Source organism: Apus apus, chromosome 2, assembly GCF_020740795.1.
Source record: "Apus apus isolate bApuApu2 chromosome 2, bApuApu2.pri.cur, whole genome shotgun sequence".
Lineage (NCBI taxonomy): Eukaryota > Metazoa > Chordata > Aves > Apodiformes > Apodidae > Apus > Apus apus.
The window spans coordinates 108,370,194-108,392,748 of record NC_067283.1 but is presented as its reverse complement, the minus strand read 5'-3'; the positions used below and the strand labels follow the sequence as shown (position 1 = coordinate 108,392,748).

The 22,555-nt window shown below is 40.4% G+C and overlaps 1 protein-coding gene across 1 annotated transcript in view; it reads left to right on the top strand.

Moving 5' to 3' along the window:
• TMEM241 (transmembrane protein 241) overlaps positions 1 to 22,555 on the top strand; it is a 61,379-nt gene that overhangs the window by 38,583 nt on the left and 241 nt on the right. The window contains 1 exon segment of the mRNA XM_051612847.1: positions 19,144 to 19,208. Within this exon segment, the coding sequence (XP_051468807.1) occupies positions 19,144 to 19,208 (65 nt within the window).

Sequence of the window (22,555 nt, the reverse complement as noted above, 5' to 3'; positions counted from 1 at the left end):
TCCTAGACTGTGACAGGCTGGCTGTGTGTCACTAACATAATTTAATCTGTTCTTTAGCCTTAAAATTCTATGTTCATTAATGTTATGGTTTAATTATCTTGCTTAGGAAGGTTTATGTAACAGAGCAAATTAGTCCTTTTTGTGTTGTAGTTTCTAACCCAGTACTCAAATTATATGTCTTTTCCTGAGTTTAGAGAGGGGAGTAAGTGATAAGGACATGAGAGATGTCTGTAGCTCTAATAATTTTATCAAAACTATCAGTTTCCCTGGTGTCTTCCAGTAGTGTTTTAAAACTTGCTGTAAGAGTGATTTAAGGGCTCAGTCATTCCTACCTGAGGCAGCATGAAGAACATGGAGGAACTGCTGCTCCAAGTGCTGAAATGCAACTGGTTCTGAGTTAGAAGTCAGTGTATACTTGAAAAATGCAGAAACAGTATACATCAGTTTTAGAACAGGGATCAAAAGAGATTGCAGAGACAGAAACAGGCAACAAGGAAGAGCTGAACTGGGGCTTGCCTTCAAGGGTAGGGGCTGATCTATCAGCACCTGCAAAATTCTCACAAGGTGCCTTGTTAACTATAAATGTATGTATGGGGTTGTTAAGAAGTGTCCTATCTATCTGATCACTAATGCTGCTTCCTGCAGGTGTTTGGAAGTCTTAAAACTATGTACTCATCTAGCCCAACATTGCCTGGGTGTGAGGGCTGTCTCAATCACATCTTACGTCATCAGAGGTGCAGAAAAGTATTTAACTAGTACTGTAAAATTTTGTTTAAATTCAAGTATGTGACTCCCCTTTAAAAAAAAAATCAAGAAAAAAAAAAGAAAAAAGGAAGTACGTTAATGTGGATAAAGAATAAAGTTACAAAGTATTTGAATCTGGACTTAAAGAATGAGATCCAGTGGAAAGAAAAAACCCTCTGGTCACAACAACAGCTTTGCATTCCCACATGAGCATATTTCTTGGATTGAGTAGTGCCCTAGATCATCCTCTTAATCTCTCAGACTGACTGGAGTTTTCACCCGCAGTTGGAAAGGAGCAGTGTTTGAGGCCAGAATATGTTTATCTTGCAAATGAGCCAAGAAAGGAGAATGCTGTATCCTTCAGACAGCAGTGCAGGCCTCTAGGGAGAGGCAGAGAATCAGAAAATCTGTTTTCCATTTGGATTCTTTGTACCTATGTGACGGATGAGCTGAGGCTGAGATTGTTGCCACCATTTCATTTCTTGTTAAGTGCCAATAGACCAATAAACTAACCACGAGATCTGATCAGGCCTTCTTTGCAGATTCAAGGAGGCATTCTTTGTGAAACCCACATATTTGACCTCCCTGCCCTCTAATTTTTCATTCACTTAAAAACTGGAGCAGGGTCGTAACGTGTTTTTCTGATACTTACTTTGGCTGTGGCAACTTAATCTATGTTTTTTAATTCCTCCCTGTTGTGATTTCTGGCAGCTTTTGTGTCAGAGCATTGCTTTGTGCAGAGACAGACAAAGCACCGGTTTCATCTGAGTATATAGTGATATTTACAGCGACAAATGCTCTCTGCACTTCTGCTGTGAAAACAAATTGTGTGTGTGTTTTTTTCATATCTGCATAGATTTGTGAGAAATGCCAAAAAATCACTCAAGTGATCTGTAAAACAAAAGAAAAGAAGCTTGTAAGAAGCCTAAAAAATATGGAATGCTTTGTCATAGCCTTGCGCAGATGTAATCCCCAGAAGAGCAAGGATTTGAAGCTGCACTGAGATTTCTTGTTTTAATTTGAAAGCTATGCTAGCTATCATGGGTCATGTACTGGAAAGAAAAACTGGAGATGCTCATGTACACAGACAGAAGCATCTGGTGAGAACACTAATGAGCTCAAACATTGCTGTCAGTGAGTTTGTTTAGATTAAGGCTGCCAATCTACATCTGGTGATGAAACCTGTTAGGGTCTCTGCAAGTTAAGCAGCAGAAATAATCTAAGTGATGGATAGAAGGGAAAAATAGTATTTCAGAACTTTGCTTCAGCAAGATACTGGTTACTTATGAATTCATATTCCCATGTCATGTTTAGTATTATCCCAATAAACTTGTAGGGAATTCAGCTTGTTTCCAGTAGGAACCTATTGAGACATTTTGTTAAGAAGAATAAATGGGAAGGTTAGTGGGTTTTGGATTCTCTCTTCCTGCCTTCTCTGAAGAAATGAATTTGGATAACTGAAATCAAGCTGCATTGAGTTTTACACTGGTTTTCTAATGCGTTGGTTGGAAGAAAATTTAGATTAATCTGATCAGTAGTATGCAACTCTTGTATATGGCCATCCCATGCACCATATGTCATCTCTAGTGTATCCAAAGTGTTGGAGGCTCCCTGATACTTAAAAACATCTGACAGCTGCTCTGGTTACTTGTTAAAAGTATTTGCTCCAGGTCGCCCTGTGTTTAATGCTGGTTGCCAGACATTGAGAAAGTACTTTTGGTAGAGTGTCTGAAAGGGTGTCTTATCTTTGTGTTCTATTATCTAACTGTAGCCCACTGTACTTACACCCCAGCAGTTTAGTCCTCCCCCAAAATACATAACAGTTACTCAGAAGGCCTCCTGTGGTCTTTGATTTTATATTTTGCATCTATGTATCTGGTTCTGTGGTCCCTATGGTGTCTTGAAGGGAATGGATAGACAAGATCCATCTTCATGTCAGTGCAAAAAAATGGATTATATCACTTTTAAAGACTGGAAAAGTACTGATGTTTTTAATTAAAGCAGAAATTTTCTTTTTCTTGCTTCTCATAAAATGGAGAGGCCACAACTGCAAGTCTTCTGGGGCTTCTAGCCTGTTTATGCTCACTGCACATCACTTCACAGATAGCAGTTCACATGAGAATTTTATCTGCTTTAATTCCATGGGCAAACCAACCAAGAGAAATAAAATAAATTCATGTTTTTCCACATTTTTGCAGTCTTGCAGCCTCTGCTAAAGTATGTGCTCCTATTTGTGTATTTTTTAATTCCTCTCTAGCTGCTGCTTAGCATGCAAGTGCCATAAAATAATTCTGGTTCAAAATGTCAGTTCCTTACTTTAGCTGAGAGCTATTTACTCGCAGAAATAAGTGCCTGAAGAGTCCTGCCATTGGTTCCTTCTGAAGCAATGGCTGTCCTTGTTCATCTCTGCCCTAATAAGAAAGGATTTAAAAAATCCGTTGGAAAATTTTATACATACATCATAACCAGAAGAAGAATGTGTTTGGCTACCTGGCACTTGCTCACTTTGTTACGTTGAGAACTGAAATAGTGTCTTCTTTGCGTGCTGCTGTGTTCAGGCAGAAGTGACAGTGAGATTCTTGGCTGAAAATGACATTGCTTTTTTGGCTTGGACCTCATAGAGCTTTATGCAAAAATGTCATGAACTCCCACTGGAGTTCCATAAACACAGTGCGTTTTCATTCGGCAAAGATCCTGCACTGCGTGCAAGGGTGTCTGGAGATCTCTGCTCACCCAGCCTGGAAAAACTGCAGCTGCAAGCCAAAGTCCTGGGAGAGAGGGAGAACTGTGTGCCAGACCTGGCTGGACTCTGCTGGTGGGCGCTTGTCTGTGGCACAGGGGTGGTTTAAGTGCATCTCTAAACTGAGAGAGATAGTGTGTCCGTCACCCTAAAGCTTTCAAGAATGCCAAGAAGGGGTTCATAAAAGTGAGCTTCTTCCATCTGTGCACCTCATGTACTCTTGGCTTGTGGATATGCACACACGTGTGCATAAAGGTAATTAAAAATGGTTAAAATCCATAGTGATTTATGATTGGTCCTCACTGTATGAATTACTACATTTATTCTTGACACATACATGTGATTTCTCTGAGTCACCCTGGGGACTGTGCAAATACCATGGGAAAGAAAATGTGTTTCCCATCTGAGCCTGATGAACAGATAAGGCAGTGTGCTCTTAACTGCATCTTAAGGGTCTGTAAAAAAAATGAGTTGCTGAAACCTTAAAAGTACAGGTTTTCAGGTAGTTTCCATGGAGACAGCTTGATAGTTACGTTGTAGCATCCAGTACTAACTACACCACATAATTGTTGGGAAGACATCAATCTCCATAACAATTCCTTTGTGTGCTACATGACCACTGAGCTAAATGGCATAGTCTCTCTGGGGCACTCATGCAATTTAAGGAAGCTCTCTTGTAAGAACAGCTGAGACTTGTTGGAGATTTTGAATCTCCAGGTAACGAAAGATTTTAATATGTACATTAAGAAGAGTTGTATAGGTTTACAGTTGTGTATCCATTAAAAATGGCAGCTTCAGAGCTTTGGGGCACGACAGAGTCACACAAATAAGTACATAGAGTTATGTGTTGTGACTTGGGGGTGGTATTGAAGCACAGTTTTCATCAGTGCTTGATATAATAAAACCGGTCTCAGCAGATATTAATTGATTGAAACCTAAAAGAAGCTCTGAGTCAGTTTCCTTTTATCCATCATGATATCCATTTGAAGCTCATCATGTCCATTTGGTATTGTCACTCCCTTGAACATAAAGCTAACTGCAGAACCACTAGCTTGGGTAAGTCTTTGGAACTTTTTCACCCCTACCCTTGGCAAACTGTCTCTATATACTTGACAGTAGGAAATGGCAATTTAAAAGTAGATTTCATGAAACCTAACAGGATTTTGAATTGCAGAGGATGCAAATTCATTGTTTCCTCTGCATAATAGATTCCTAGTCTCCCATGTTTTTATTTGGCCTCTTGGAGTTAGTTATATATGGAGAGCAGAGGCTGGGAGATGAATCATGAGTGTGACAAAGACAAGACAAAAGAATAAGAAGTCTTTTGTGAATTTTTTCTGTTGCTAATGTACTGATGTAAGTGCCAAAATTGTGTGGGAGAACCACGCACTATATAACTTACTTAGAAGGTTTCAAAACTAGCTAAGGCCAGGCTTCCAAAAATGAGCTAAAACCAGCCACATTCTTCTCCCTTGCTGGTTCCCTGTTCTTTTCAGGACCTGGATCACTAGCAGCCTTTTTGATCCCTAAAAACCTTCATGGGTGCAATGTCTCCAGACTGCCTTACAAATCCGGAGCCTCTCTGACCTACTGGTGTCACACTCCAGGTTGTTTTCTTCAGAAGCTTCATATGTTAGTGATCTGCTGCTGGCTGAAACAGGTCGCCCTGTCCTTCTCTTCCTCTCCCTCCCCAGCCTGTAGCCAAGCTTTGCAAAATCTGTTCATGCATGGGACGCACAGGGGACTGCTGAGAACCCCTGGAGGCTAAGTGTGTAACCTTGTGATATGGCTCACAAAAGGCACGGCTCAAGATAGATTAGCTGTGTTAATATTTTAGTAATTTGGTTTCAACTATCAAGTTTTTTAAGGTTTCTGATGGAATATTTTGACCTTTTGTAACAGTGAATGGTTGGAAAGCCCTTAAAAGACATTTTAATGGAAAAATAAAACCCTAAAGAGTACCAATTCTTCCTTGCAGTCCTTAGCATTATCATCATAATCATCATCATCATAATAGCATGTTGATTTCTTTCCATTACGTCATTACTAAAACAGCATAAACACACCAGAGAATGGCAATGCAGAGACTGTGTCTTTGTTATTATTGTTGGGTTGTATGGAAAGGAGTCAGCAGGGAGATTTAGTTATCTGGTCTGGGAATTGTTTGTTTATGAATTAGGTTTTCCCAAAGGAGTTGTGAGATGGGAAATACAATAGGAAATGGACTTTATACATGCACAGAAATACCAAAACTGTGTCATGCAGGAGAGAGATTGATGGAAACTTGCTATTTTTGCTATCAGATTTTCTTAAAATACTTGATTACACATCCTGAAGTTTCCTGTGCTATTTTTGGTACTCACGATATCCTCCACAGCATTCTCAGTTAATTATGACAGAAGAATGTTTTACATCTGATAATGCTGACAAATGAATATAAGTGCTTCAGGTGTTTCTATAGATTTTAACAAGAGTAAAATGCATTGTATTGCTTTTCACTAAAATAATCCCCTTAAGATAGGCATCTTCCTTTGCTCTGAGAATATCCTTGAACCCTTTCATCAACCTTTGTGCTTTCCGTGCATGAGTAAAGCAGCACATGTAGTTCTTGTGATGCATGGAAACACATGGATGTGGCCTGTATCATACCTGCCTTTGGCCCCTATTTTTTGCTGTGGTTGCCTCACTGTTGAAGGTCTCTTTCAGGAGTCATGGTCACTGTAAATATGTTCTCTGGCATTATGAGAGAGAACAAACTGACAGAAGTTCAAAGTCTCGTCCTCATTGATTTTGACTTCAGTAAGAATTATGAAATCGTGCACATGAAGTAGCTAAATGCTGAAGAATTATCACAGCAACCAAGTGGTCTGTTCATAAAAATACTGTCTTCTGTCACAGTGCCCATATATTCAGCCACGAGGAAACTCAAATCAGTTTTCCTTTTCTCCATAGACACCAACTGCTAGCAACTTTACACTTTGCCTGCTGGAACCAGCTTTTTTTTTTTCCTCAGGAATGCCAGCTGAACCACTGCTGTGGGAGGTCACGGTCCACCCCTGGGGAGTTGGGAATTGCTTCCTCTCCTGCCTTTGGCCAGAGGTCATGATGCTGCAAGGCAGTTAAGAGTAACAGTTCCTGCCTGATCTGGCTGCTGTCCTACCCACTGGCATCTTGCGCTTGGGAGGAAGATAGACACAGGCAGGTGCTGAACTTGGTCCTTCCCCAGGAGCCACCTCCTTTTGTGCCAGACACACACAGCAAACAGTCAGTTTGCCTGCCAAGGTTGCTGTTTAGTGTGATGATGAAAAGCATGGTCATCTTACCTGGGTTATCAGCCTTTGTCTCTTTATGGTAATCTCTATTTCATTATTTCATAAGGGTTAGGTGAGGTGAAAAACAGCTTGGAATGCCAAAAGCCTAGCTCTTGCTGAGCTTAACATGAGATGAAAGGTATTTTATTGTGGTATTTTACAGCAGCAGAGTTTTAGAATAGCTGGCTGCTCCCCAAAACTGAAAAGCAACACTTCTCAAATCAGATAGAAAAAATAATTCTTTACTATGGTAAAGAATTACTGACCAGTATTCCTGACCAGTAAAACTCAGTATATTAAACACAAGATAATACTGAGACAACTGAGTTAGTTAAAGTGAAGAGAGGTATATATTTTTTTACAGGTTCAGATCTGCTCAGAAGGTTTCAGTGACTGGGTTGCTAGTAATTTCAGTAGAAGCAGACATGAGATGGAAATCTTTCTAGGACAGAAGTGGAAAGATTAATAAACTGGATGCCACAAGATGCAAGTTTTTTTATCAACTGAGGTCAAGATGCAAATCCCTCCTTTTCTCCAATGTACACATTGACTGCAAACCTCCTACATTAAAGGAAGATCATAAGTTCTCCTGAATTGCCTTCCATCAACCAACACTTGATTAAACCAATGTTTGGTCCACTCCAGTTTGTGTCCGTGATCCTAATAGGTAGAACACTTCACTGCTGTTGTTGTTGCTGTTCCAATGCATACTCCATTACACAAGTATTTAATAATTCATAAAATAAAAGCTGAATGATGAATCACATTGCCTTGTCCAATTCTGAGCTCAGTTTTGAGGAGAGAGACTAAATGGCAGGAGCAGTTTAAGGCCTTTGCAGTAATGGGGCAGCATATAAAGAAAAGAGATTCCTCAACAGGCTGAAACAACAGAGGAAAAATACAGTTAAGCATTATAATGCACTAAGCATTTACAGGGAACAGGTGTTGGATTGTAAGTTTGGTATAACCTGGAAATACAAATATATTTCAGCTTTTGATCAGATATATGTGCATCAACATCTTAGTACAGCAAGAATAGACGAAGCACTTCTTGGCAAAGTTAAAGGAAACCCAAGTTAGTTGGCCTAAAGAAGCCTTCTTGTATCCCTCATTGAATGACTTTTTGTTGTCCTTGCTTGACAATTCTTCAGCTGTAGGGACTGTGCCTCTCATTTGCTCAACTGACTTGAACAGATGCTGTGAGGCTGGTGCATGTATGGACACCTGCTTGACTCATGATTGATAGTGTTTCCATATCAGCAAAGCATGCGTCTGGGAGAATGTGCATGAATTGTGCAGGGTTTTCCCTTTGTCTCCTTAATACAGAACTGGAACACTGTAGTAACAGTATCTGGATTTCCAATGGTCCCACATAAGAGAAATAGGAACAGAGGTACTATTAAAATTGAGTTCTATAACCACTCTGCACTTCACATGCCAAGGCAAGTCCCAGGGCGATGAAAAGGGATTTCAGAGAACCAGGCCGAATGCTTGTGGGATCGGGAGCACAGGTGGTCTTTTCCTCAGCTCCTTCAGGGGCAGGAAAAGCCGAAAGGCCTAGGAAAACACAACTGATTAATGTATGGCTTAGAGGCTGGTGCCATCAGGTGAATTATGGGTTTTTCAATCATGGAGATGTTTACAGGGCACCAGGGATGCTAGCAGACACTGGCATAGAGCTATCAAGGGGGAAAAGGATTCTTGGCCAGGAGTTAGTGGGGCTCATTGAGAGAGCTTTAAACTAGACTTGAAGGGGGTAGGGGACAAAACTCCTGGATGGTTTGATTTCCAGGACACCGGGCCTGCTGGCATTGGATGGGAAGACCCTGTCCCGCAGGGGACAAAGAGTCCTAGTGTGTGTTTTAGATATGAATGCATATATAGATACGTGTTTATACAGTTATAGATGTAGGTCTTTCTGAAAAGAGAGAGTTAAATCTTGTCATGTTCATGTCTGATCATTATAAGTATGACCATGCTTTCCTGTTTCTCATAAGAGGAAAATTTTCTTATATAAATTCTATCAATTACACACAGTAACCTACATAACCTCTACTTTCTGTATTTAACTATCGTAAGGTGTCTCTGCAACAGAAAATAGCTGCTGTATCTTTTTCTGTGGTGGCGCTTGTCAGGTTTAAAAAAAAGAAAGAGGCAGTGCAGAACCAAGGAAACAAAGGTATTGCCAAGAATCAGAAAGGCTATACATCTTTTTATGCCTGAGAGCTGTAAGACATGTGCCATGTACCTTAAAGAGGTGAGGGCAGAGAATTATCTAAAAGTGATTCAGAGGAAGGAGACAGATGGGCTTTTTTGAGCTCTTTCTGCATTGTAGGATGGGGCTGGGCACACAGCTGGGTTCCAGTATGACCTAGTAACTACAACTTCAGTATCCCCTAGTCGCTCATTTTTCTCCCACAGCCAAATTGCTAATGAGATGCATACAGTGCAAGAACAATAGCTTGGCTACCTTTGTCTTATGAGGAATTAAAGAATAATGAAGTTAGACAACAACTCAGCAGTTCTTTTGGCATTCACATAATGGTTGGGGTTAAAAAATTGTTTGTGTAATACATTATTCTGAAAAGATTATACATTAATGCTTGACAATGTACTAATCTGATAAGACAGGATGTGGAATGACTGTAGGGAAGCTGATACAACCACCTATTGCATCAGTCTTGTACTAACAGAATTGTTGTCTTGGTTGTATTGGTCACCACATCCTTGAAATAGAAAGAATGTACAAAAAAAAGAGCACTGAGAAAAATATTGATGCAGTAGAAAGTAGAGGATGGATACCAAATTTGCTAAATACTGGAGCTGTATATGAGTAGGCATAGAAATGCAGAGGATTATCTGCCCTCTAAATGCATACTGGGGATAACTAAGAAATCTACTTTCTTATAGCAGTTGAAAAGCTGATACATAGAAATACCCCTTTGTGATACATAGGTTATTGCTTTGGGTATTAGTAAGGTAAAAAACCCAACACACTAAATTCCTGTTGATTTTGCTAGAGGTGAGCATTTATACTGTTTCTGTACTGAAAACATTTTAGAAGGTAGATTGCTGATTGTGTTTGTCATTTGGTCTGCCCTCTCCCCCTTTTTTAAATATGTTTTTAATGTAACATGTAGATTATTTTAATCTGGGTCAGAAATTAATTGCTATGAAAACCAGATAGATTCGTTTACACTAGAACTAAGTTTTATCATTCTTATTAGGCATTGGACTGGTAAAACGTATTTTAACCCTGGCTGCTTTTGAGTCATTATACATGGAACTACTTGTATTCTTAAAGAACCCCTGGAATTTACCATTATTGTTTTAATAATGCTAAAAAAGTAAAAATAAAGAGGAATAAAATATAAGGAAAGGGCAAAAGAGAATGACCAAAACCTCCTTTGACATAAACGTTCTTTAGGGAAGCAGGACATCTGTGGAGGCACTTAAGCAAATATGAAATAAAGGATCTCAATTTTACAGCAGCTGATGGAACTTCTGTGTGGCTGGGTCAAAGCTGTATGGATCATGAAGTTGCTGACTCAGTCACTGTTGCCATGGTGCCACCATTGCCATGGTGTCAGCGTGACATCATTGAAGCCTGCTGCTCAGACCCATGCACCTCTTGATCAAGGGTGTGTGGGAGGGTTGAAAGGTTTTCTTCCTTCAGGAGAGTGGAGCAGAGTCCACCTGTGAGCAGTGTGCACCCGAGTATGCCCTAGTGCACAAACTCATTACACTGCCCACTGAATTTGTAGACTGACAGTCTCCAGTTCAGTCTGTGAGGGAACAAAAACCCTTAGGGCATGTCTGCACTTTGGTCAGGCTGTGAGTGAGTAGTAGACATGCTTAAGGTAAACTAATGAGCAGAATTGAAAGTGAAACCTGTTTTGCTTTTCCCCTTTTCTCCAGTGTATTTCACTTTGGAATGTTTCGTTCCCTTGTTGAGGCTGCTCAGCTTAACAGGCAGGATCGCAGCTTTCCTGTTTCCTATGGGAGGAACCATTATTTTGGTGGTTCAAGGCTAAAGCTTCATTACCTTTCCTTGGAAAGGTCTCTTCTTAAAATCTTTCCCTGTCAGTGGTTTTGTTAGTGCCACTCCTTCATGGGGCTGCATTGTCACCTGAAGCTGTTAGGTTAAGCAGCATATTTTGTTACTTCCTTTTAAGTGGTAAGAACAGACCCTCAGAACAAAGTTGAGAGCTCTGACAGATCCTTTCAATGTGTTGATTCATACAACTGAACCAGTATCCAGGGGGAGGAGGCTTTTAAAGGGGAGTTGGTTGGAGGAATTTTGCCCCTGTTTGCTGTGTCTTTTTTTAACCAGATATTTGCTTTGGTACTTTAAAGATGGTCTAAAGGAGCTTTTGAGCTTCTAGAAATGATCCAGATTGCACAGAGAGCCTTCTCATTGCAATAGGCAATATGTTTGAAAGCTTCCAGGGAAGTTTTTATGTCTGTGGTTGATCATCCCCAAAGCTGACCTGAAATTGAATGGTTAATGCTTGTTTGATTTTGATCTGGTTCTGCATTTGGTATTAATTCATGTACCGTGCAGGACTGGGAATATCTTCTTTGCACAGTATCTGCAGCTGTTAATGGTGCTGTGTTTTGACTAATGACCACGGAAGGAGAAGAGTACATTCTTTTTTTCCCCCATGATTTCTTTGTATTTTATTTTTTTCCCTGCCCTATTCACTACCCTATTCACAAGCAGTCACATTGTACCTGACTTTAGTTCTAGTCCTCTTTTTTACAAAGAAGGATGTGTACCATGTTTGTCCTCTCCAGCAGGGATTTTTGCTGCCCACTATGGCAGGTTTCCAGTGCCTCCACCAGCCTTCCACTACCAGAGTGCATACTGGTTGGTCACTGGTGCCTCTCATTCACTGCTGGCTTTCTGCAGTTTGTGAAACTTCAGAGCCAGCACCTTCTCTGTGAAGATCTCATCTCAAGTCTGGGTTCTTTCAAAAAGGCTTGTCAGCACACGATGGACCACTTCAGTCAGGGGAGATCTGGGTCCCTTGGTGTTCTTCCATGCATTTGGCTGTCCCAGTCAAGGCCTCGTTCATCTGTTTCTGTAGCTGCTGGATCTCTCTGAATCAAAGTATTCTTGCTGAGGTGCAAAGAAGTGACCCATCTGGCAATGTTTGGTTGCCTTGAGTTTGTAGGTAGCAAAGCAAAGGGGAGCTAGATAGAAATGGCTTGTATTCCAGCTGAGATGAAAAATGTATGTAAACAAGGAATTTTTCATGGCTTAGAAAATTCATGTGAATTAACAAATACAGAAGATGGCATGAAAAGATTAGCTGTTCTTCCTTTTCAGTTCTGAAGATTTTTGTTTCATTTTTGCTAGCTCTCCATACCTGACATAGCATTTTATGTCTGCACGCATGTACATATGTTTACTCTCACGTAGATGTATATACCAATGAGAGGTAACTCTGAAATTTGGGAAAATATTTCAGTGGCTGTCCCTCAAGAAACAGAAGAGTATATGTTGTTACTGATGTTGGCCTGCTGTAATTTTTGGTAGTACTGGATTATCTTGATGTAGCTGTTTTCAGTGGCACTAACAGTGATCCATTTCCCTGGTGATTTTTGATGATTATCTTAGCAGCTGGGTAAAACATGCAGAAGAAGGACGAAACAAATATTGTGTCTATAAAAAGCTTGACATTGCTTTAATTCCACCAGTAGAATGAAAACAAAGGTTACGTACATCAGAAGCTTTTTCATGATGTTTTGAGAAGATGACCTGATGATAAATAGAATGATTTATTTTGAACAGTGAGTGAACTTGATGAGCCATTTCAAAACACTGTCTTTGGAAAAAAATGCATGTTTCTGTAAGGACAGAAGTTTTGGCAGTTTGAGGAAGTGAGGTTACAAGTTTTGGCTCTGTTTACACAAACTAAGGAAAACTTTTGTGAAGTGTTCTATGTTCACTTACAGCAAGAACTATTACATATAACTTTCTAGCAGTTTAACAGTGAATCAGAGGAAACATACTTTTTATATGGTATGTACAAATGTAGTTGTAATATTAACGAATCATGGTCATGTCTGGACTAAATCCCCTGTATCTCTCCATTCCGGATAGGAAAATTAAATCCGAATCTAAATTTTGAAGATGTCCTCATCCATGCTCTTGGCTATATAAACAATATGTTCCTGAACACCTTGTAAATGTTAGATATTCCAAATCTACAGCCAGCTTTTGCAGCTTGAAAATCTTTCTCTAAAGTAATTGTAAAGTCAGGAGTAGAAGGAATCAATGATAGCTTGTTCAAGAATGACAGATTTATCTAGCCAGTGCTGGCTGGTTTGAACTGATCGAGAACTGACACTGTAGAGACTATGGGTTAACTACAGCTGGTCGGTGGAGAAGGCAAGGCAGCAAAGAATGCAGAGTCCTGCATTTCTGTATTTCCCAGGATCCAAGCTTCCTTTTTGTCAAGGACCAAGGATCCCTAGGATGCCATCTCCTGTCCTAAAGACACATGTCAGACTTACCAGAATTTTCTGATATTACGTGGTTTAGAAACAGATCTAATAGGGAAACTGGCTCAGCAGTGATCTTGCCTGTTCTTGAGGTTCTTCAGCAAAAAATTATCCAAACAATCTTTATTTTTTATTTCATTGTCTATTAACAAAATTGATTTCTAATTCTAAATAAATTTATAATTTTTTTCAAACTTTTGAAAAAGAACTTCTATGAAGCAAGTTTTGCTTTCTCTTCTGAACATTTTTTCTTGTCTGACAGTAATGTGATTAGGAGAAAGGAGGAGATCATTCATGGAGTTGTGTAGTTGTCTGTCTGTCATTGGGAACTCTTTAAAGCTTCCTCCACTCATGAATCACTCAAGCAAATTTTTACAAATGCAGGTGCATGAGAGCAAATCCTTTCCTAGGGTGATTTTACGTGCTGTATTTATCCCTACTGTGCAACAAGTTCTTCCACACATTAGGATATTTCTGCTTTATGAATCTTAGTCTGTTACCCAGCACTTCAACGATGCCATCATTGCTCTTCTTGCCATTAACTCAGCCTGATAAGAAGAAAACTCTGGACCTATGGAACTGACTCATAGCTTCTCTTTAGATCCTGAAGTTGGGCACCCTGTTGTTCTTCAGAGCAGCTTGTTAAATATAAAAGACGATGTAAACGGTGTGTGGGATGTTATGTGCCATCTGGGCCCGTGTTTGGTTACCAGAATGATGGGAATGCCCAAAGTTTTCATCCTTTTTTTGTGAGGAACTGAATCTGGAACTGAATTCTTCTAACCAAGGAGTTTGAAACCTCTGACTGTCCCACTTCTTGTGGTTTAGTACTCTGGAGCCTCACATCCCTCTGCTTTGCAGGGCTGTGGTGTACCAGCTGTTCAGACAGGCATTTCATCACTGAGGAAACACAGACTTTTTTCCTCCTAAGTGATTTCTCATGGGTCTTCCTTAAACCTTCACCACAGTTCACACCTTACCAACATCTGATGAGTTACCTTTGGTGGCCATGATTTCTCTGATGCACATACCGTCGAACTTTCGTATGTCCATGATCAGGTACAATGAGTTCCATCTTTTCTGTTTCTGTTTCAGTGTTTACCATGAGCAGGTCTCTCCTATTACTTCATCTCCTCAAAATATGTTGCTTTTATTCAGAAACTGAAGCAGAGATCTTGCCAGGTTTGTTTACCTCTTTAGGGACCAGTTCTGAGTTACAGAGGGACAATCACTTCCCTAGTCCAGCTGGCCACGCTATTCCTGATGGAGGCCAGGGTGCAGTTGGCCTTCGTGGCCACCTGGGCACACTGCTGGCTCATGTTTGGCCTGCTCTCAGTCAACACCCCCGGGTTCTTTTCTGCTGGGCAGATTTCCAGCCACTCTTCCCCCAGCCTGTAGCACTGAACGGGGTTGTTGTGACCCAGGTGCAGGACCTGACACTTGGCCTTGTTGAACCTCATACAATTGGCCTTGACCCGTCAATCCAGCCTGTCCAGGTCCCTCTAGAGAGCCTTCCTACCCTCAGGCAGATCAACACTCCCACCCAACTTAGTGTCATCTGCAGGTTTACTGAGGGTGCGCTCAACCCCCTCGTCCAGATAATTTGTAAAGATATTAAACAGAACTGGCCCCAGCACTGAGCCCTGGTGCACACCACCTGTGACCGGCCACTGACTGCATGTAACTCCATTCACCACAACTCTTTGGGCCTGGCCATTCAGACAATTTTTTACTCAGTGAAGCAAACACCTGTCCAAGCCACGAGCTGCCAGTTTCTCCAGGACTGTTTCATCTAGGGTAAGTTCGGCTGGGCTGATGAAGTTCTGCAAGTTGTGCCCACTCACTCTCCTCTTATGCCTAGACCTCATATCAGATAAGTATCCATCACAAGGATACACTTTTCCTTCTGTGCTGATGCACATTGTAAAAAGCTAGAACTGTTTTTGATTGAGATAACAAACACACTCTGAAATGCCAAGATTTTTGTTTATTTATAAAATTACTTGTGAATAGTTTATTGATTGGAACTATAGAAATAGTTGAGAACAAGAAAAATAGGTGTTAATAAAGTGTTCCTTTAAATGAGTCTTGTTTCCATGGTACAATGGAGTGACACATTTGAAGTGAATTATTTTAAGGAACAGTCTTTTTTCCTTTTTTTTTTTTTGGTGCACGGAAAGGTTTGAAATTATTTTTCAGGAATTATTTCAGCTCCCGTGGAAATGTTTTGTTAAATGATGCTACATGTGAATTTTTTTCCTAATCACTGAAAGCTGTGCCAGAGTTTTGTAGAAATGTTCACTGTATGAATATTTTTTTAAATAGCTTTTGTTGTACTGCCTGGTCACAGTTCCTTTAAGCAAGTAAGTAGGCAGAGTCCATGGAGCTATTCCTGTATCTAAAATTGTTGGGTTTCAACCATCCAGTCTGTATCATTTGGTAGAATTAGTGCTTGTACGTCAAAATCTTGGGAACCTTTGTTCAAATTATGCTGGTTATAGCTGATTAAAATTTTCCTTTCCGCCTCCTAGTTTTAAAGATTCAGCAGCAAAATATATTTGGAAATCATTAACTTTAGTTTGCCCTTTTGCTTGCTTTCTTTTGTCTTGCAAGTGCATTCCTTTTCCTAAGACATCTGAATGCCTAGGAGGACAACTATGATCTTTAAAGTGAAGAAAGAGATTATTACTGCACTTAATGTGTTGTGGTTTGTAATCTGTTTTTTTAAGGACATGCAGCACATCACGATAGGTGGTTTTTAAAAAAACTATGTGCACTTGAAACACTTTGGAGAATGCTGAAATGCACTTGAAGGAAAATTACCTTCTGAACTATGTTCCTAGACTTTAGATTCTACCCCTGTAACAAATCATATGGTTAGCTTGCCTGAATACTCATTTTTTTCATTTTTAAATGTTTTCCTCCTTTAGATAAACAATCAAAGGTAGACGTTTTAGCCATGTGTTTTCCTTTTGTTTTGGTTTGTATTTTTTCTTCCACACTCTTGCTTCATGAGCTTTTCCAACCCACATTTTGTTTCTCTCTGGCACTGAGACACTCTTACATAATTTTTCAAAAATAGTCCAAAAGGCTAAAGCCTTCATTTGTGCAGAGGTTGTGGATGATTGCAGTAGAATGGTGTATTGTTTTTGATAAGGCTTGGTTTTGGAGGGTTCTTAAATGCCTGTTTCTCTGCTCTTGGCCTCTTCTCAAGTTTCTAGTAAACAGGACTCTACAAGGGAGTGGGCGACACAACTTTAACTGGTGTCACTTCGCAAATACAGCATTTCAGTTTCTCTCAGGAGCACAGCTTAAAGAAAAGAATGCTCTGTAGATACCACCGCTGCCATCCTTCATTAGTTCCCGTTTACTTGCTTGGTAATGAATATTGTATATTTTTATGTAATTGATTAGTATTCGCCGAAGATAATGCAGTGAATTCTATAATCGTTCACACTGATGTAAATGAGAAATAGCTCCTTGTAGGGCATCACTGTTGCTGCAAGGTGGGTAAGGGGAGAATCCAGCCTGCTGGAGCAAGCTACTGATGTATCTTAGAGTGCTGCATTTGAACTGATCCAGCCTGGGAGCTGTATTTAGGTCAGGTGCATGAAAGATTTAGCTTCTGAATAGATAACTTCCACTGTTTGGAGTGGGTGTCAGCTCTCTCTGGCTACAAATGACAATGAGACAGACCAAGGTGTGACCTGAATGTGGACAGTTGCAATAGCATCTTCTTGAGTTTTGAAGAATAACTCCCACTTGGTGACTTCTTCTCCTCTGTCACCCTCTTTTGGGTGCATCTATTTAGTAATAGACTTGCTTGTATCTTTACATATGAGGCTGCAGGGGTAGAGCTGATACATGTCTTTGATTTTCCCCTGGAGTGGGAGCTTTCTCTTTCTGTTAGCTTGGAGCTTTACAGTATTGCCCATGTTGTACTCTATAGTCATGCAGATACTTAAGTTAGATGAATTAATAGTTCCTATCAGGAGGTATGGCTGTGGTTGTGTTGACACCAGCAGTTTGATTGCTGTGGAGGAACAGAGTGGATCTGCAGTCTTGTGGTACCTTACCTGGGTCAAGTCCATCTGCTGCTTCATTCTCTCTGCAAGGTGCCTGTGCTATAGGCAAATGGAAGACAGTTCGGGTGTTATTTATGGTAATCTCTAGGAGGCAAAAATACAACTCCTGCATCCCTGAATCTCCCTAAAGCAGAGAACATACCCAAAAAGGCCAGAGGAGATGCTCACTGTATAGTCCCCAGTGAGCACCACCACTCCTATGTGGTGCTTCCTGCAATTGTGTGGTCTCACTGCCAGCTTTAGGTCATTGTCTTCTCCAGCTACCTCTTAGAGGGGCTGGAGAAGTGATGCATAGCCATCTCTTCTTCATCTGCAGTTGCTGATCATCCTGCACTGATTACACTCCAGGCAGGTGCAGAACTCTGCCTTTTAAAATGGAGCCATAACAAATGTAGTGGGTATTGGCTAACAAACCATTTGTTAGTCCAAGGTCTGGTGCCCAGAGCCTACTCCAGGAAGGCATTTGCTTTTCTGCTGCACACATAGTAGTGATTTAACAAGAAATAGATTATGGAATGAAGTTTCCACTCTCTTCCCTGGGGGGTCAACTAGACAAACAATGATTAGGAAATCTTAGCTGATAATTGTTTAAATGTTTTGGTTCTTAATTTTGTCTTTTTTCCTTGGGTAATTTTGTATTATCCTGAATAGTTTATTTCATTCCTCAGTGCTTGTGTTTCCCAAGTGTTTGTAAATCACTACCAAGCCTTCCTTTCCCACAGGCATTGCTTATCCTAACTGTTGACTGAAAACCAACCCCTCCATCTAATGACTCTGTCACTGTTCTCTGAACTCTTTCCATTTTACATTATCCATCTGGCAACAAAATGTCCAAAACTGTGCACAGGCTGCAGATGTGGTAGCTCCATAGCTCTTGAGGCAGAGGTCTCTTATAAACACTGGGATGTCAGGGTCTAGCTGCTTCTGATCAGTACAGTGAAAATATAAAGTCATTTGCCCCCAGCTTCTCTGCCCAGTACACTTCAGAGAGATTTGTAATATAAACCTATGGAAGTTGTGTTGTTTTTCTTTACCCCATACCCTTTTCATTATTCTTTTTTTGGCTTTTCTACACCCACCAACACATTTCAAGCTCTCATTGTCCTCAGAAATACAAGGCTTTTCAAGCCCAGGATCTGACTGCTCTCCCCAGTCTGCTGTCGGCACATCAAAGCGAGCAGGTTTCCAGGCTGGGCCAGCTGGGATGTATGATAAGGAATCCTCTGCTCTGGTTCCCTGCCCTGCCTCTGCTGTGTCCTGTGTTCTGTGGGAGTCAAATTTGAAAATGACATGTGTGACCGTCATTCTATTTCCTCCATTGGTTTCCCAGCTTAATGAGCACCATGTTTTTCATGTGCTTTCCCCATAGTCAGGTTCCTGCCCCAAGCTGGCTGCACAGCTCTTGTGTCCCTCTGTTTATTGGGTCTTTTGCTGCTGTTTCTGGCCTGCCTCCCACTGTCCAGAGGGGAAAGGAGGTGCCTGTTTGTAGTCTCTACATGCATAGGAGAGGGAGCTCCACCTGGAAGTTCCACATTTAGCATTGTCTCACTGTTCAGCATAGACTCGTTGGGTTTCCCTCGTCCATTGACAATCTATTTTAGGTACTGCATCTAATGGTTAAGAAAACAAAGGAAAAGAAGATATTTTTTAAAGTGACTGCCCGTGTAGAAATTTAATTTCAGCAAAACTGTTTCAGTTTTAATTTGTGATCTTGCAAGTTCACAAAGTGGGTTTTTTCCTTTCAATTTAACAGGTGATCACCGCTAGCTTATCACCATTCTTCTTTGTCATGACTGCCAATGTACTAACAATTTCTTGGTAAGTGCCTTTGTGAGCTTTTTTCCTAGCAGTAAAAATGAATTTTCACACTATGCTTCATATGGAAATACTTATTAAATGTCAAGTTCTATTAGAGCCAGCAATATTTTGCATGTATGGAGAACCAGGTGTTCAACGGTGGATGCAGTACAGTAATACAAATAGAAGGGGATTTCCTCCCCCTCTGAGGTAGAGCATGGACATTTTGGACATTAAGCCTCACCACTCAGCATGTTTTACAGCTAGACAAATGGATGCAATAGGCAAATAAATGACCCATTCAAAGTCACCCAATAAATTGGAGGCGGAATTGGAAATAAAACACAGGAGTCGTGGTTTGGTGATAGCATCTTTTTAACCAATAGAGTGCATTCAGGTTTCCCTAATGCAGTGTGTACTATGAATGCATACAATGAAAATAGTAGGAAAATAATTATAATAAAACTTTTTCCAAAGCTCTGTTTGGATTTTTGAATGTGTGGGCACACATGACGAATCACCTAACCTGAATTTTTTAGGTTGTAATATAAAAGATTGTGGTGCAAACTTCTTTGATCAAAGATGATGTTTTTGGTATGTGTTTGTACAGCACCCACTGAAAGGGAATCCCAGCCCATGGCTGATGCTCCTAAATGCTTCTGCCATGCAACTATCAACTAAATATGGGGTTCGGCATGTATCTCTGAGGACAGATTGGTTGTTGGAAATACAAATCTGCTTGCTTTTGAAAAGCTTTAAGCTTCCTTTTTTAGCCTCACAGTCTGATTGTCATCCTGAAGATTCAGATCTGCATTGAATGAAATTAATGTTCTTTTTTCAGGTATGATAAAAATGTTAAAGGAGGGAGAATCTCAGTTTAAACAAGCCCCTTATACATATATGTGAATATGCATCCCCATAGGTATGTTAGGCACATGTAATCTCAAATGTGTACATTTTTTTAGCTCTCGGAATACATTTATGTGACCTGTGTGTGTAAGAGGCTGAACTAATCGCAGTGCACCTAAACCACCTCTAGTCTAGACCATTAACTTGCCATTCCTCACCATGTTTTACATGTGTTTGTGCAGGTCTATCATGTGTATGCTAGAGGTAGGCTTTTATAATATGTATGTATTCACTGACATGTATACTAAGAAATCATGTGTACCTTTGTTAATGTGAGCACATGGTCCTGTATAGTTGCACGCAGACCACGTGTCCTATATGCACTGAAAGTAATGTAAGTGATCAACACACCTGTCTCTTTACAAGGAACTTCACTTTAGCCCTTGGGCCACTGTAACACTTTGATTGTCACAATTCTGAAAGACAACCATTTTTATTGATTTGTTTGTTGATTTGTTTGAGTTCTGCTATTGCTCGTGCACCAGCAGTGCCTTGGCTATGAGCAAAGCTCTGTAAAATGATAGCAGCTGCAAAGCACTCATGAGGTCATTAATCACTGAGTTTCTGAATGTTGCTCCCATATTGTCACGGACAATATCGTGTGTTAATTTCTGGGTGATGGGCAAGTGCAGTTTGCTGTCACCCCACAATAAACAGAAGCTGCAGGATTTGCCAGATGGCAAATTGAAGGTAAATCAAGGGTTGGCATTTAGCCATGTTTTTTGCTGTGTGTGTCATCTTGAAATGATAATGATGGTTTCTATTGGCCTGGTAATTGGGTGAGTATAGATTGCATGGGCACATGAGATTTCAAATCCCTCAGAAAAGCAGCTCATCTTCTCTGGTACAGGAGAGAAGATATTAAAGAACAGTTTGGATACAGGTACCTTTTTACAGCACAGGGCTGTACAGTTTACTAATTTTTGTACAGAATAGCCAGTCTAATTTTTAGAATGCTACAGCAGAGATGTTTCTTTTTTAAAGTCTCCATTTAAAATGTTGTAGAAAACAAAGTATCTATAGAAATGGAGAGAAAAAAAAAAAAAGTAATTTTTAATACTCTGTTAGGTTGAGTTGTTCCTATATTCAGTGGGTTTTTTTTCTTGGCATAAAGAATAAGAATACAGTATCTAACCTTAGCTTCTGAAGGAGGTAATGCAGAGGTATGAGGGTATGTTGATAACTGGAGCTGACATCCAGGCAGGACAGGAGGGTTAACCCTCTCCAGAGATAAGTGCTCAGAGGTTGTTAGTGATTACAGGCAAATAGACTCATGTGTTTCAGATCTTTTTGAAAAGCTTGCAGCCTTTGCAGCCCTTTGCTCCTTGTTGGTAATTCCACACCCAAAGATACTCTGTCTCCACAGTAGACTGTCTACAAACTGCCTGTAGCACCTACTTTCCAGGGCTGTTTCTTGTGTAATTGTAAGATATTGTTGTTGCACACTGTTCCTCTTGGTAACAAGGGCAATTATGTGCTTTTTGAAACAGCACAGCAAAGCTAATATTTAAGTGAATGTAATGCTATTAAAGACCAGACAGCCTTCAGCTTTACATGCTTTTTAAATCTTTTTTCCTCAACGAAAAAAAAGCCCTCTTACAAATGAACTTAACAGAAGGTTTTTTTGTTTATAAAGTTCATTAAGGAGCTTTTCTGTTTCATAAGCTAAGTAAGCCATGAGGCTAAGGTGAAAGGTCAGCAGAGTTAGCTTTGCAGTGTTATAAAAGGGGAGACAAGTTGGTATCCTACCATATACCTGTCAGCTATGATAGGCAGCAGAGGAGGTTTGGGGATTATTAACTGTTGCACGGATTGAGTGGGCTGGTAGCTTACTTCAGTGAATGATTTTGTTTGTAAAACCATTCATCCTGGTTTGGAGCCCTGCTTCTAGCCTGAGTCTTGGGAGAGGAGCATTAGTGCCACTCCTTTCCTGTGAGCAGCACAAGAAGGAAATGCTTGGGCACATGTGCCATGTCAGCAGGGGCATGTTCTTTCACCAGGTTCCTCACAAAGAAAAGTAAACCCAGGAATTTCTGCCAGCCTCACTGCACCAGTGGGATCTCCCCAGAGCAAAAGTCTTTTTCCTGATTTCTTCAGTCCCTGAAACTTGGGCTTTACATCTCCCTCTGACTTTGTCAAGTGGCAAGTTTTCAGGACAGAACATGAGCAGAAATTGCAAGGGGGAATCATTAACTCACTGAGGTTTCAAACTCTCCTGCCTTTCCTTCAGTCATTGCTAGTGTTTGGTTGTGCAGCTATTCTTGTAATTAGATGCAACTAGATGTAACTAGATTCTCTATCTAGATTTCTGTCCGTGTTTTACATGAATACCACCAGCCCTAAAATACAGGAAAGGTAGTTTCTGATCAGTAAATAAGACATTTCTGGTTTCAGCCTTTTCTTAGCAAGATGAATGGAAAAATTACCTGGGTTGCTGTCTCTAGGTTGAAATGTGTTCA